The following is a 13,942-nucleotide window of genomic DNA, read 5'->3' on the forward strand; positions in this document are numbered from 1 at the left end:
CCGACTGTGTATAAAACCTGGGCGTGACTTTCACCGATTTCGCTCATTTTCACAGAAACAGTTATTGTCATAAAATCTCTGCCCCTACCAAATTTCACAAGAACTGGTAAATTTTTGTTCGACTTATGGCATTAAAAGTACTCTAGATACATTAAATGAAAAAGGGCGGAGCCACGCCCATTTCGAAATTTTCTTTTATTTTTTTATTTTGTTACACCATATCATTACTGGAGTTGAATGTTGACATAATTTACTTATATACTGTAAAGATATTAAATTTTTTGTGAATTAAAAAAAATTTTTTTTTTAAGTGGGCGTGCTCGCCAAGAGAACACATATAGTAATATGAGTAACGTTAATGCCAAATTTCATCATGATATCTTCAACGACTGCCAAATTACAGCTTGCAAAACTTGTAAATTACTTTCTTTTAAAAGTGGGCGGTGCCACGCCCATTGTCCAAAATTTTACTAGTTTTCTATTCTGCGTCATAAGGCCAACCCACCTACCAAGTTTCATCGCTTTATCCGTCTTTGGTAATGAATTATCGCACTTTCCCGGTTCTTCGAAATTTTCGATATCGAAAAAGGGGGCATGGTTATCATCCGATTTCGCTCATTTTCAATACGAATCTATTCTGGGTCCAGATAAGCTCGTGTACCAAATTTGGTGAAGATATCTCAATGTTTACTCAAGTTATCGTGTTAACGGACAGACGGACGGGCGGACGGACATGGCTCAATCAATTTTTTTTCGATACTGCTGATTTCGATATATGGAAGTCTATGTCTATCGCGATTCCTTTATACCTGTACAACCAACCGTTATCCAATCAAAACTAATATACTCTGTGTGCAAAGCACGCTGAGTATAAAAAAATAAAAGAAGGAAAATATGGTGCCATTTTAGTATCTAAAACCTTAGATGTTTGATATTTATAGCACCGTAGCACAGAAGTTCATGTCTCCGCTATTAAGCACAACTCGTTTTGTAGCGAGTTATTTAACCACTGCAGCGAGTCTTCAATAATTGCCGTTATATGTGTCTAACTCTCCTTTGCGCGCTTAGCCTAGAGAGTTACAAACAAGCATACGTACAAGGGAAGCTTATATAAGCGTGCAAAAAGAATACTTTTTTTTTAGGAAGAAAATATTTTTTTACGAAAAGATTAAACTTAAAAAAAAAAATAATAATTTTAAAAGTATTTACCGTCACGAAAAAAAACCTATTCAATTCAAATTAATTCAAGAGTTCTTAATTTGGCGCTGCAAGCGACTGAAAATCCCCCACTCCGTTCCGGTTCACCTCTGTTATTAACGAACTAGTAGCTAAACTAAAATGCTTGCTAAATAAATAGCTTGGGTATTGATTGCAGGGTTATACAGAAGTGCACAAAAGATTTGATACAAACCTCATTTTCATGCATTTACACAAAGTAATTGTATGTAGGTATGTGCATTAGAGTGGGTCCATTTGTATAGATGAAAGTTAACCGATGCCGCGCCATCGATTTTTCGATAGGATTTGGGCTCAGCAAAAAGTTTCACTACGAATACCCAAAAAAATAATTTTCGAGCCTGCAAAATTTAATTTTTTTTTGATTTTTTTTCGACTTTGGTTTTTAAGGTTTTTTTTTTTCAAAAAATGTAGGGTTTTGTGAGCTCGATACCTTGCTTTAAATAAAACACTGTGTTAGTATTCACACATTTATTTGGTCGATATTTCGACTTCAATCTGAAGTCATTTTCAAGACTTTTTTAAAAACACAACATGAAAAGAAAATAAACAGAAATATATAATTTATATCACATACATATATACATTTATAACACTAGATCGACTTACTTGCATGTAAATGCCTGATCGACTAATCAGGTGTTCTAACAAAATAATAGGAAGAAGGTGGAAAAAGGAAAGTAAACAATTAGAGTACAGCAAGTATAAACAAATCTTAAGGAACCGTATAAGTAAACAAAATTACACAACAACAATCATAGACAAAGCATTTTTAAGAAAAACAAGACAAAATGCAACAAAGCAAAATGTGCATGATATCCTCCCCCCCCCCCCCCCCCCCCCCCCCCCCCCCCCCCTTCATTAGTTGTTGTCCCCAATCTCGTTCGCAGCGGGATATTTGCTGGGCTGTGGCGCTCTCGATGAACCTTTTGTGATTTGCCCTGTGTGTTGTTGCTGCTTTGAAACTAAATTCCGATATGCGTAGGCACATTGGTCTACGTCGGACTTGTAATTCATTCTATTAGGGGTGTTCATAATATGGAGCATCTCTAAAATATATCGTTTATTGTAGTATTTTTCTTTATCGAGAATCCTAACATTTTCGAAATCGGGGTAATGTCCAGTGTCAGCACAATGAGATGACAAGGCAGTCTTGTTGTCCGACGAATTGTTTCTTAGCTTGATATTGGACCTGTGACCGGAAACCCTTGTCTTCAGTTTTTGTTTTGTTGTCCCCACATATACCTTTCCGCATACGTGGGACCCGTCGCCGTTACATGGAATTTCATATACTAAATTAGATTTCTCCAACTTTGGAATTGGGTCCTTCATATTGTTAAATACTTGTCGGAGTGAATTGTTGTATGTGAATGCTATTGTGTATTTTTCTCTGTCAAATAGGTTCGAACTTTTCATTCTTTCTGCCAATCCGGGAATATACGATACTGGCTTATATATTTTATTGCCTTTTTCACATAAGTTTTCATTTTTGGCTCCTGCGTAAAAGATGTGAATAAGTTTATTAATCAATTCTCTGGGGAATTCGTTCTGTTCTAACGTCTTCTTTATTATGGCAATATTCTTTTTGTGAAATATTTTCTCACTAATCGTGAGAACTCTACTTATAAAATTCTTCGCGGTGTTTCTAATAATTTTGTTTTCATGTTTAGAATTGTAGTTAATTAATCTACCCGATGAGGTTGGTTTCATATACCAATCAATCCACAATCTATTGTTTTTATTTATTACCAAAGTGTCAAGATAGGGTAGCTCTCCATCTTTCTCCACCTCTACTGTAAATTTGATAGTGCTGTGGTATCCATTTAGCAATTTTAACATGCTTTCTACTTCTTTAGTTTTTACAACCGCAAAAATGTCATCAACATATTTTGTCAACAATCGGGGATTGTTCTTCGCGTCTGTTTCAAACTTCATAAGCAACTCTTCCATAACGATGTCAGCTAGTACTGGGGAAGCTGGAGAACCCATGGGCATTCCTGTACGTTGCTCGTAAATCTTGTTATTGTATTTGAAGTAACGGTTATCCTTGATGCAGAATTTAACCATGTTAAGAAATATTTCCTTTGTCAGTGATGTGTGTTCTTTTATGTCATTCCATCTTGAAGATATGATTTCAATGGCCACATCCACAGGGATGCTAGGGAACAAGGAGACCACATCAAACGACACTACACTTTCATCATCATAAATATATGTGCCTTTAATCTTATCTTTGAATGCGGACGAATCTTTGACATTATATTTGGACGATGTATTTAAATTTTTGAGAATTTGGACTACATATTTGCATAAGTTGTTTTTTTTTCATGACCTTCTAAAAAAATTTTCATTTGATTGTAAAATTTTCATGTATACCCTGCCCGACCCAAAAATGTCCGCTAAAAACTTTGCCGATAACAGTTTTAAAAAAAAAAAAAAAAAACAGTTTAAAAAAAAAAAAAAAATGCATCGCTTTTTAGTACAACATCACGAACATTTTTAATTGGCGTATTTTGGGGAAATGCTGATACGGAAGTGATTTCATGCCCACGCGCCGCTAGCATCTGTAAATACGGCTGTGCACTTAAATATTCTTAGGGTCCGGTGAAAGGAAATACCGACAATATTCTCGCACATTCTAAGTTATCCAAATTGAAAAGCAGATTTAAGTATCACAGTCAGAAATACAGGAATATGCATTTTTGTTATATTAATATACAGCCCAATTCTAAACGAGAATTCCGTGCGAGTTTTTTTCCCTTCTCCCATTCCTCGTATTCTAAATAAAAATTCCTTGAGAGTTTTTTCACTTCTCCCTTTCCTCCTATTCTGAACAATGTTCGAAAAAGCGGAAACCGGTTATGGGAGAAAAGTAGGTATTATGAATGTGAGGGAGAGGGAGATTTCTCTGCCATTTCATAGGAGTTTTTTTACTTGGTTAAATTAAAGGGAATGCATCAAAATAGTTAAAGGAAATTGGTTATTTTAAGAAAGAACACTTATTTGTATAAATTTGTGCTAAAATATGTATTTACATTCTCCCACAATATTCTCACTGTTAATACAGCAACAACTACAACCACAATATTCTTTATTTTATGTCGAAAAGTATATCATAAGCAACGGTAGAGCTCTTGGTATACATATTTGATGCAGCCATCCAGAAATTGCGCAAGGATTTTTTAATAAGGCTTATATAGATTTTGGCATATGACGAAGGACGAATTCAACTAACTTGGCCGCCAGAAAATTGCTTTGCTGAATGAAAGCAGGCAACTCCGGCAGATATGTGTTATGCGACCGTCTTCTTCTTATGTTCCGCTGTTGATGTTGCTGTGGCACCAATTCATTACTCATTTCAGTGAATACCACATGAAATGCAATAAATACTGTGCATTATTTATATTTTATTGCTTAATTTCCAACAAATTTGCAACAATAATTAAACTTTTCAATATTAAAAAAAAAAAAAAGAAATGTGCAACGAAATTTCAATTGACAAAACAGCTGACTTCGAAAATTCGAAATTCCTATTCCCCAATTATTGTTCTCCCTAGGAGAACAGAATTGGAGGAATTTTTCCGCGGGAATAAAAAAATCCGCGAGAACAAAATTCCGCGAGAATATTTAGAATTGGTCTGATAGTATAAATAGCCAGTACCTCTGCTTACTTAAGGGCTAATTAAACTTCCTTAACACTAACGCCATAGTCGTAACCATACCCATATCCATTACCATCTCCAAAGTGATCGATTAATGGTGCCTTAACCTAAAAATCGTAAAAAATTTCATGAAAATTAAGAAAACGCAAAAAATTACAAACATATTCCACTAAAAATAAGTCTCTTAATCACAACGTATTCAAAACAATTAATAAAATCCAAAACCAACTCAAATAGTTTTAGGTTGTGGATATGGCGAGAAACCAAAAACCAATTGGTTGATATGGTTATGGCGTTAGCACCATTAATCGACTACATTGATTTCCATAAGGTAGGTTCGATCAGCTGTTTTATCTGGCTATGGTTTTATGGTTATAAGTCAAAAATTGTTATCTCAAACTCGGAACTATAATTTTATATGCAATGCCGTAGATAATTAATTGGCATCGTCCACATTTTTTGTTCACATGTATGCACATTATACTGTGTACTCTCTCCTAACGGACACCTCTCTTAAGCGGACACCTCTCATAAATGGATATTTTTTTCTGTACCAAAAAAAATCCTGAAGCATTTGTTAAGTTTTTCCCTTTTGAGCGGACAACCCTCCCATAACAGGACGCGGACACTTGCTTTTTACCACAAAGGGCTTTTTAATTTCCCAAAACCGGACAGCTTACAACACTTTTTTTTCATTTACTCTTTACCATATTCGTACAGCTGTTGCTTATTCACTAATACGTGCATGGATGTAGGGGGGAATCCCCTAAATACGAAGAACCTGTTTTCAATACAGTAAAAAACATAAAAATGAAGTAGTGTTGAGTATTAAAGACAAATTTAATGTCATTGAAATTCATAAGAAAGAAAAACTAATTGTACGAGAGTTGGCAAATAAATGTAAGATCAGCAAAACGCAAGCTGCTAGCACTATCAAAAACAAAGATCAAATTTTAAGTTTGTGGGACACTGACGTCAACACGGAGAGAAAAAGGAGTCTGCTGAAGCCCAAGAGCCTTAATATTGATAAATCACGCTACGAATGGTTTGTGAAGGCTCGAGATAAGAGCATTCCTCTGTCAGGTACACTTATAAGGAGCAAAGCTAAAGAAATTGCAGTGAGAGTCAATTACGACGATTTTAGTGCATCATCCGGCTGGCTGGAAAGGTTCAAAAAACGTCACAGCTTAACTTTCCGTGCAATTATTTTGAATATTTTGTACACAAAACTTTATTCTTTAATTTATGAACAAAGCTTTATGAACCTCCTATCTCAGTCTTATTGGTATGTATTAATATTCTTGTTTTGGAAATAAAACTGTTTAAACATGCATCAATAATACTTTTCTCATAAGCGGACACCTCTCATAAGCGGACAAATTTGGCAGTCTCTTAGGTGTTCGTTTAAGAGAGAGTACACTGCACTGGGTCGATTTATTAACCGATATCGTGCCATCGATTTTTCGATAGGATTTGGGCTCAGGAAAAAAAAATTCCACTACACATACCCAAAAAAATAATTTTCGAGCCTGCGAAATTTCATTTTTTTTTACTTTTTTTCGAGTTTGATTTTTATGGTTTTTTTCATGACTTAATAAAAAAAATTTCATTTGAATTGTAAAATTTTCATGTATACCCTTTCCGACCCAAAAATATCCGCTAAAAACGTTGGCGATAACAGTTTTTGAAAAAAAAAAATAAGAAATATTTATTATGTATTTCAAAGAACTGTTATCGCCAACGTTTTTAGCGGACATTTTTCGGTCGGACAGGTTATACATGAAATATTTCTTATATTAATACAATTTCTTATTTTTACAATCAAATAAAAATTTTTTTAGTAGGTCATGAAAAAAACCTTAAAAAGCAAACTCGAAAAAAGTCAAAAAAATGATGCGTAGAGGAACTTTTTTTCCTGAGCCCAAATCCTATCGAAAAATCGATGGCGCGATATCGGTTAATAAATCGACACAGTCTAATGTGCATACATGTGAACAAAAAAATGTGCACGATGCCAATTAATTATCAAGCAAATTATCTACAACATTACATATAAAATTATAGCTCTGAGTTTGACATAGCAATACCTTATAAGCTTAAGTAAGCAGAGATACTGGCTATTTTTACTATATTAATATAACAAAATGCATATTCCTGCATTTCTGACTGTGATACTTATAAATCTGCTTTTCAATTTGGATAACTTAGAATGTGCGAAAATATTATCGGTCTTTCCTTTCACAGGACCCTCACAATATTTATGTGTACAGCCGTATTTACACATGCTAGCGGCGCGTGGGCATCAAATCACTTCCGTATCAGCATTTCCCCAAAAGACGCCAATTAAAAATTTTCGTGATGTTGTACTAAAAAGCGATGCAGCGAATCATGATGGTAAATAAGAGATTTTGTATTTATTATTGCATAAAATAATTAATATTTTAATATTTCTTTATTGTAGAAATTGTGCTGCAAACAATTGAAAAAATGTCCAAAAATAAATTAAGTGAGTTGCATGAAGTATTGGAGTACTCTTTATTGGGTGCTACGCTAGCGTTGAAAAGTGCAGAGTTTCAACAACTTCTAAGAACACATGAACATTTCGATCTTATCATTATCGAAGTACTCAATCAAGATGCACTTTATCCATTGGGTCAACATTTTAAGGCGCCCATCATTGGTATTTCAACATTTGGTACAAATATCGTTATCGATCAATTAGCAGATAATATATCACCTATAGCATATCTTCCAACACCTAGCAGCAAATATTTGGATAGCATGACTTTCTGGCAACGTCTACATAATTTATATGATTCTACAATGGAGTTAATATATCAACATTTAGTGATTATACCTGCACATCAACAATTATATGAAACTTACTTTCCAAATGCCACTCTTACACTCAGCGAAATTCGTAGAAATTTTTCTCTTGTGCTGTTAAATCAACATTACTCACTCAGTTGGCCGCGTCCTTATATGCCGAACGTTATCGAAGTCGCAGGCATGCATATCGAACACAAACCCAAAAAATTACCCACAGACATGGAAGCGTTTATTAATGGCTCACCCAATGGCGCTATATACTTCTCGCTGGGTTCAAATGTGAAAAGCGCCTTATACTAGGTTCAAACACACACCAAATTGGCAATTTATACTGTTTGGGCAATTTATTACGCAATTTGTCATATAATAAATTGTAATAATAAATTGCCAATTTAAAAAAAATTGCGTAATAAATTGTTTCAAACTTCAAATACAACATTGTAAAGTGTGTTTATTGAGTATATTTAAACGTCAGTTACGCATGGCTGAACTATATGGTTGGCTCATTTCATCAGCTGATTTTATGTCTTTCATTGCACAGGAGTAGGGATTGTCAAAAGAAGATGGCAAAATCAAAATGAAACCAAAACATTGAACACATTTTCTTACAACACACAAAAATTTCAAAGTTTTATGTTTTCATTCCATTCCATTCACCTAATACCAACACGCACATTTTGACAGTCTCAACAAAGATATGTTGTTACTGTAGAGATGAGCCAACCAGCTATCAAATTACTATTGTGTAAGCTAAATAGAGTTGTATGAACACCACTCAATTTAAATCGAAATAGCCTCAATTTATTTTTCTGTTTGAACATAGTATTATTGCCTAGAGCTAGATTGGATGTTATTATGGCTGTGTTTGCTTCGCTACCTGTTAATGTGCTGTGGAAATATGAAAATCCTAAATTACCTGGTAAACCGCAGAATGTTTTTATAAGCAAATGGTTTCCACAAACCGATATTCTAGCACATCCTAAAGTGAAGTTGTTTATAACTCATGGTGGTATGCATAGCTATATTGAGGCAGTACATTATGGTAAACCAATCGTGGTCATGCCCGTATTCTTCGATCAGCATTCGAATGCAGCGCGTGCTAAGGGTAAGGGTTTAGGTCTAGTTGTGGACTTTAGTAAGTTGACCAAGCAAGAGTTGCATAGCGCTATTCTTGAGTTGTTAAATAATCCCATGTATACTGCGAAGGCGCAAGAGATTTCGGCCGTTTATCATGATCGTCCAATGAGTGCGCTTGACACAGCGATCTTTTGGACCGAGTACATATTGAAATATAAGGGCGCACCACATTTACGTGTAACAGCGCGTCAGTTAAATTTCTTTCAAAGAAACAGCGTTGATACGATGATTGTTTTATTTGGTATTCCACTGCTGATTATGATATTTATTATTGTTGGAATTTATAAATTGCTTATATCATTATTATTTAGTAGAACGAAAGGTAGTGTAATAGTTGGTAAAAATAAGTGTAAGAAAGAGTAATGTGCTATTGGCATTACTGTTATAAAAAATAGCCGCGTTCTGTTGCAACCGAGCTACAAAAGAATAGGCAATAGTTTTTGATAGGGTTTTTGAGTTTAGTCGCTAAGAAAACTTTTGGGCCGTAGTATTGGACTCATTCAGTCTATTTGAGTTTCCGTGGATATGGACCGGCCAGTTCAACCTAACCTTACCTGGGCAATCGCCATTTCGTAAAATATCAAAATGTTAGAAGTGTCAGTGCTAAGCATTTCGAGGGCAGCAATAGCACTAGTTTCTCCTTTTAAAGCGATCCAATACAGGGTAAACTATTTTGAAGCAATAGTGTTGTCTGACTAATAACATTTTTAGAAAATAAGTAAAGATAAAAGTCTGTATGAGCGCAACCCCTGTTTGAATATAGTAAACTCTCTTCTGTTCTGTTCGTGACACAGCTGTAAAAATTTTAAATCATTTTGATTTAAAATCAACGATTGCCCTGCTTGATTGATTGCAATCAAATTTGATTGCAATTTTTGTAATTAAAAAGTTTACAATCGCAATAAGTTTACAACCAAATATTGAAAACAAATTTTATTGCCTTTTTGTGTTTGAAGTAATTACAATATACACTTTACTGGATATAAAGAACTTCGTTTTCTATAAGCCTGATTGCAATTAATTTAGAGACGCAATCAAATTTTATGATTACAATCATCAAACATGCGATCGGTGGGAACTTGAATACATCATCTGCACTTCTGTTGGTTTGAAAATGAAATACACTACATGTCAAAATTATTTCTTTTGTGTGATTGATTGTACGATCAATGACTGTAGCCGAGACATAAGTGATTGAAATCAGATACATACAAATCATTGAAGATTATGTAATAATAATTTTAAGGAAAACGTGTTAGCAATGAAATACTCAATTAAAGTCTAAGGTGTTTGCAATATTTGGTGTACTGTATGATTGCAAAAAAAATTTGTTCCAAGTATTTTTAGCTCAGACTGATAGACTGCGGCAAATTTAGGAAAGCAGTTTATATGATTTTAATTAGTCTATTTTAGTTTTAAGAGTTAAGTATTATGCTCATACTCTTACAGCAATTTCTATTCAAATATATACTATGATTTTAATTTAATTTTAAGGACTTCAAATTGAATGTCTAATCTAATCAGTTTATTTATAAATAAGTGAAACTATTTGTTTATGTGTATGAAAATCTTTTTTTATTTTCATCGCTTTAAAAAATTATTGCGATTTTTGTGAGCGCCTTCAACTTCGTATTTTCTGGAAATACGATTGCGATGCCATGAAAATAAATACACTTTTTTTTTCAAATGCGAAAGAAATTCTTTCTTCTCGATACAGAACAATGACCCTGGGGCTATAAACATGCGCCCTCTATCGGAAATTTTATTTGTTTTTGTTGAATTGTCACGGTGCCCAGAACTGAGTGTAAGGTTTCAAATTTCTGGCTCAAAGAAAATTTATTTAAAAATCGATCACAAGATACAAATTAGTCAAACAGATTTTTTAAGTATCTAAATTTTTTTTAATCATCCCTATTACGGTTGTCAATAGTGAGGAAATTCGTGTCGACGCTCATGAATTGGTATCGGCGTTGTCAACGTCGATAACTATTGACAGGTGTTGGACGCTTTTTTGGTATTGGCTAAAACAATGTTGAAGTTATGTTGACGTGACGCGGCACAAAATTTGTCAACACAGTTTTTGGTGACGACAAGCGCGGCAATACCGAATTCAGCTATTAAAAATTCAAAAAATAAGCTTTTTTTATGCTCTTTATTTATACATTTTTTTTATTCAAGTTCAGATAATAGGCAAAATAACCAGCAACAGTCAGTTTAATAGAATTGTGGTAATCACCCCCATTACGGTTGTCAACGTCAACCTTCACTTCGTATCGTCACCGACATCACGTCGTATCAACATCAATGTCACGTCAATGCATAATTGGTATTTACTATGGCAATGTATTGATGTCGACGTGATATCGATAAAAATACGACGATCCCTATATTTTATTTAGTTGCAAGCTTTCAAGTGGTTCATTAAAAGGTGTTTTGTGAATATTCAAAGATTTTTTATTTCCGCCTTCGGATTATTAATACCGAGGTCAATACGGGTATTTTGATACCCCTCCCGAATTCGATTAAGTTTTCCATTAGTGCACCACGCTCTGGGAGGTAGAAGAGTCGCTAATGGTGTACTAAAGAGAAATGCAATCATCTACAATATTCAAACAAATTACTTGTGTGTATTTTGCCCGGAATGCTTAATTGTGCACTAATAGATTTCAGCAATTATTTAGATCCACAAATTGTCCATTAAACAAAAAATTAACTCAATACAAATTGTAAATAAACAACTGTCAAAAATATAGGGATCGTCGTATTTTTATCGATATCACGTCGACATCAATACATTGCCTTAGTAAATGCCAATTATGCATTGACGTGACATTAATGTTGATACGACGTGATGTCGCCGACGATACGAAGTGATGGTTGACGTTGACAACCGTAATAGGGCTGAATATTACAGCCTAGTAGGAGCATTAACTATGTTCAAAGTATAAGGTCTGTAGAATATTGGTAAGTTAGACGTTCCGATCAGATTGGGTGAGATTCAAAGAAGGTCAGAGCTGCACATGACATTAGACTAACAATATTACTCTAATCATTGAAAAGAGTGCACCGTAGACTGATTATGAGTATTCAGACTGTAAACTGCCTTCTGCGGTCACATGCTTTTAAATTAGGCCGAGTTAGTGAAGGCAGATGTAGGAAGTGCGGGTTGGAGGAGGAAACGATTGTACACGTGCTGTGCGCTCACAAGGCTAAGACTCCAGCTATTAGAAGTGGCACAGCTATTTTAAATACTTATATTGTGAACAATATAATTGAAAAACTGTTAATTCAAGAACAACAACCCTGATTTTTTGTTTTAACCAGCTTCATTTCTGTTAGTGTACTTAAAGCAATAGGATACTCTCGACTTATCAACGTCATCAGAAAACGAAACGGCCAAGCCCGCAAAGCATTTTTCACACCCACAACTATCGGTTAGGTGGGTTGGGGCTTAAAATATACCTACCTGCGGCAGGTATGCCTGTCATAAGAGAGGTTGTGTAGCGCAATCCTTTCAAAGGGTTACCAGCGCAATTTATTGCTTCTCCAACCGATTTTTCAACTTCGCATATCCGTGGCGAATCCTGTTTGTTTGGCAGCCGATGCTCTGGCGGTCTCAAGCTCCTCACGAATTTAGGGGGTGGAGTAGGGATGGCCTAGAAGGTTCAATGTGATCATAATAAATCGTTCCCGGTATATAAAAAAAAAATTAAATGTAAATCGCGATAACCTCCGAAAAGATCTAAGGCCGAGCTTCTCTCCAATTTGCGTCATGCTCCTCTTGATTTTCCCTACAAATTGGCCGGACGGGACCTATATGTTTTATGCCGACCCCGGACGGCATCTGCAATGCAGATGAGTTTTCACATCGAGGTTTTCATGGCAGAAATATACCCGGAGCGCTTGCCAAACACTGCCGAGGGGCGACCCCGCTTAGAAAAATTTTCTTCTAATTGAAAAATCTTATTTCTTAAATTTTGATGTTACTTTGCCCGGGGTGTGAACCCAGGGCATATGGTGTGGTAGGCGGAACACGCTGCCATCACACCACGGTGGCCGTATATGGTGCTTATTACCGCAACCTACCGTATCTATATCTGGCAAAGGACTCGATAACACTCCCAAAAACCTTCGGGGGTTATATAGGCCTATCCAAATAAAAGCTACATGTACCAGATATAAATTTATTTACAAAATAAGACAAAAGATGATGTATACAATTCAAAAGCATTTTATAAAGATAACAATTTACAGTTTTGGAAGCATTTTTATTTCAAAGTAACTGTTTTTTTCTTGATAACCTACTACTGTTAAGATTTCAACCGTTACATACAGTCATTCCTACTTACTTTGTATATCAATATAAATGTGAATAATAAATTTAAATATTTTACATACAATTCTGGTCTGTCAACAGATGCACTTTTGTATTTAAAGCACACTTGAAGATAATCTTTTTATTCTTCTATAATCAAACGAGTTATCATTACGATTAACCCAGCATTCAATTCGCGAGGTTCTGTACGTCATATCAGTGATGAGTTTTTGTTGAGCTTGTTTCCATGCTTTGTTTTATAATAGCTATGTTTTTTTACATCTACAGACGTTTACGCTTAAACTTTATGTGGACTGCTAAGTGTCAAACTTTAAATACACCTCTGAAATTGCTGCGCATAAAATTAGTACTACTAAATTTCAATACGCATTATATACAGATGTAACTCAAATATGCTGCTATGTTTCACCCCTACACTAATTCTATGTATCACCTCTTAAAATGGTGCGTAACCACAAGCCATCGCAGCTGATTCAGCTATAGGTTATACAGAGACATACAACAGAGGTTTGTGTCTCCGCTTTTCCGTAAACCCTGTGCTGTAGCTAGTTATATAACCACTGTCGCTAGATGGGTCTCCTAAGCTTTATCTAAGCGAGGATAAGCGTTTTTTTATTTACAATTTCGGCTTTAGTTGATTTGTTCGAAACTTTCAAGATTTCACAACTTTGCTCCCTTAGAGAAATTTCGAATCTCGGTGTTGTCTTTGGCTTAAACTTCTTATTTCTTGGTCATATAAATT

At 34.9% G+C, this 13,942-nt stretch overlaps 1 protein-coding gene across 1 annotated transcript; it reads left to right on the forward strand.

The window, feature by feature from the left end:
* The first annotated feature begins 7,027 nt into the window (after positions 1-7,027).
* Positions 7,028-11,001, forward strand: LOC137238939 (UDP-glycosyltransferase UGT5-like). The gene is made up of 3 exons (XM_067763960.1): positions 7,028-7,292; positions 7,360-8,017; positions 8,552-11,001. Exons 1-3 carry the CDS (start codon positions 7,043-7,045, stop codon positions 9,225-9,227), a joined length of 1,584 nt encoding a protein of 527 aa, XP_067620061.1. The 5' UTR covers positions 7,028-7,042; the 3' UTR covers positions 9,228-11,001.
* The last annotated feature ends 2,941 nt before the right edge of the window (positions 11,002-13,942 follow it).

Source organism: Eurosta solidaginis, chromosome 1, assembly GCF_040869045.1.
Source record: "Eurosta solidaginis isolate ZX-2024a chromosome 1, ASM4086904v1, whole genome shotgun sequence".
NCBI classification, from domain to species: domain Eukaryota; kingdom Metazoa; phylum Arthropoda; class Insecta; order Diptera; family Tephritidae; genus Eurosta; species Eurosta solidaginis.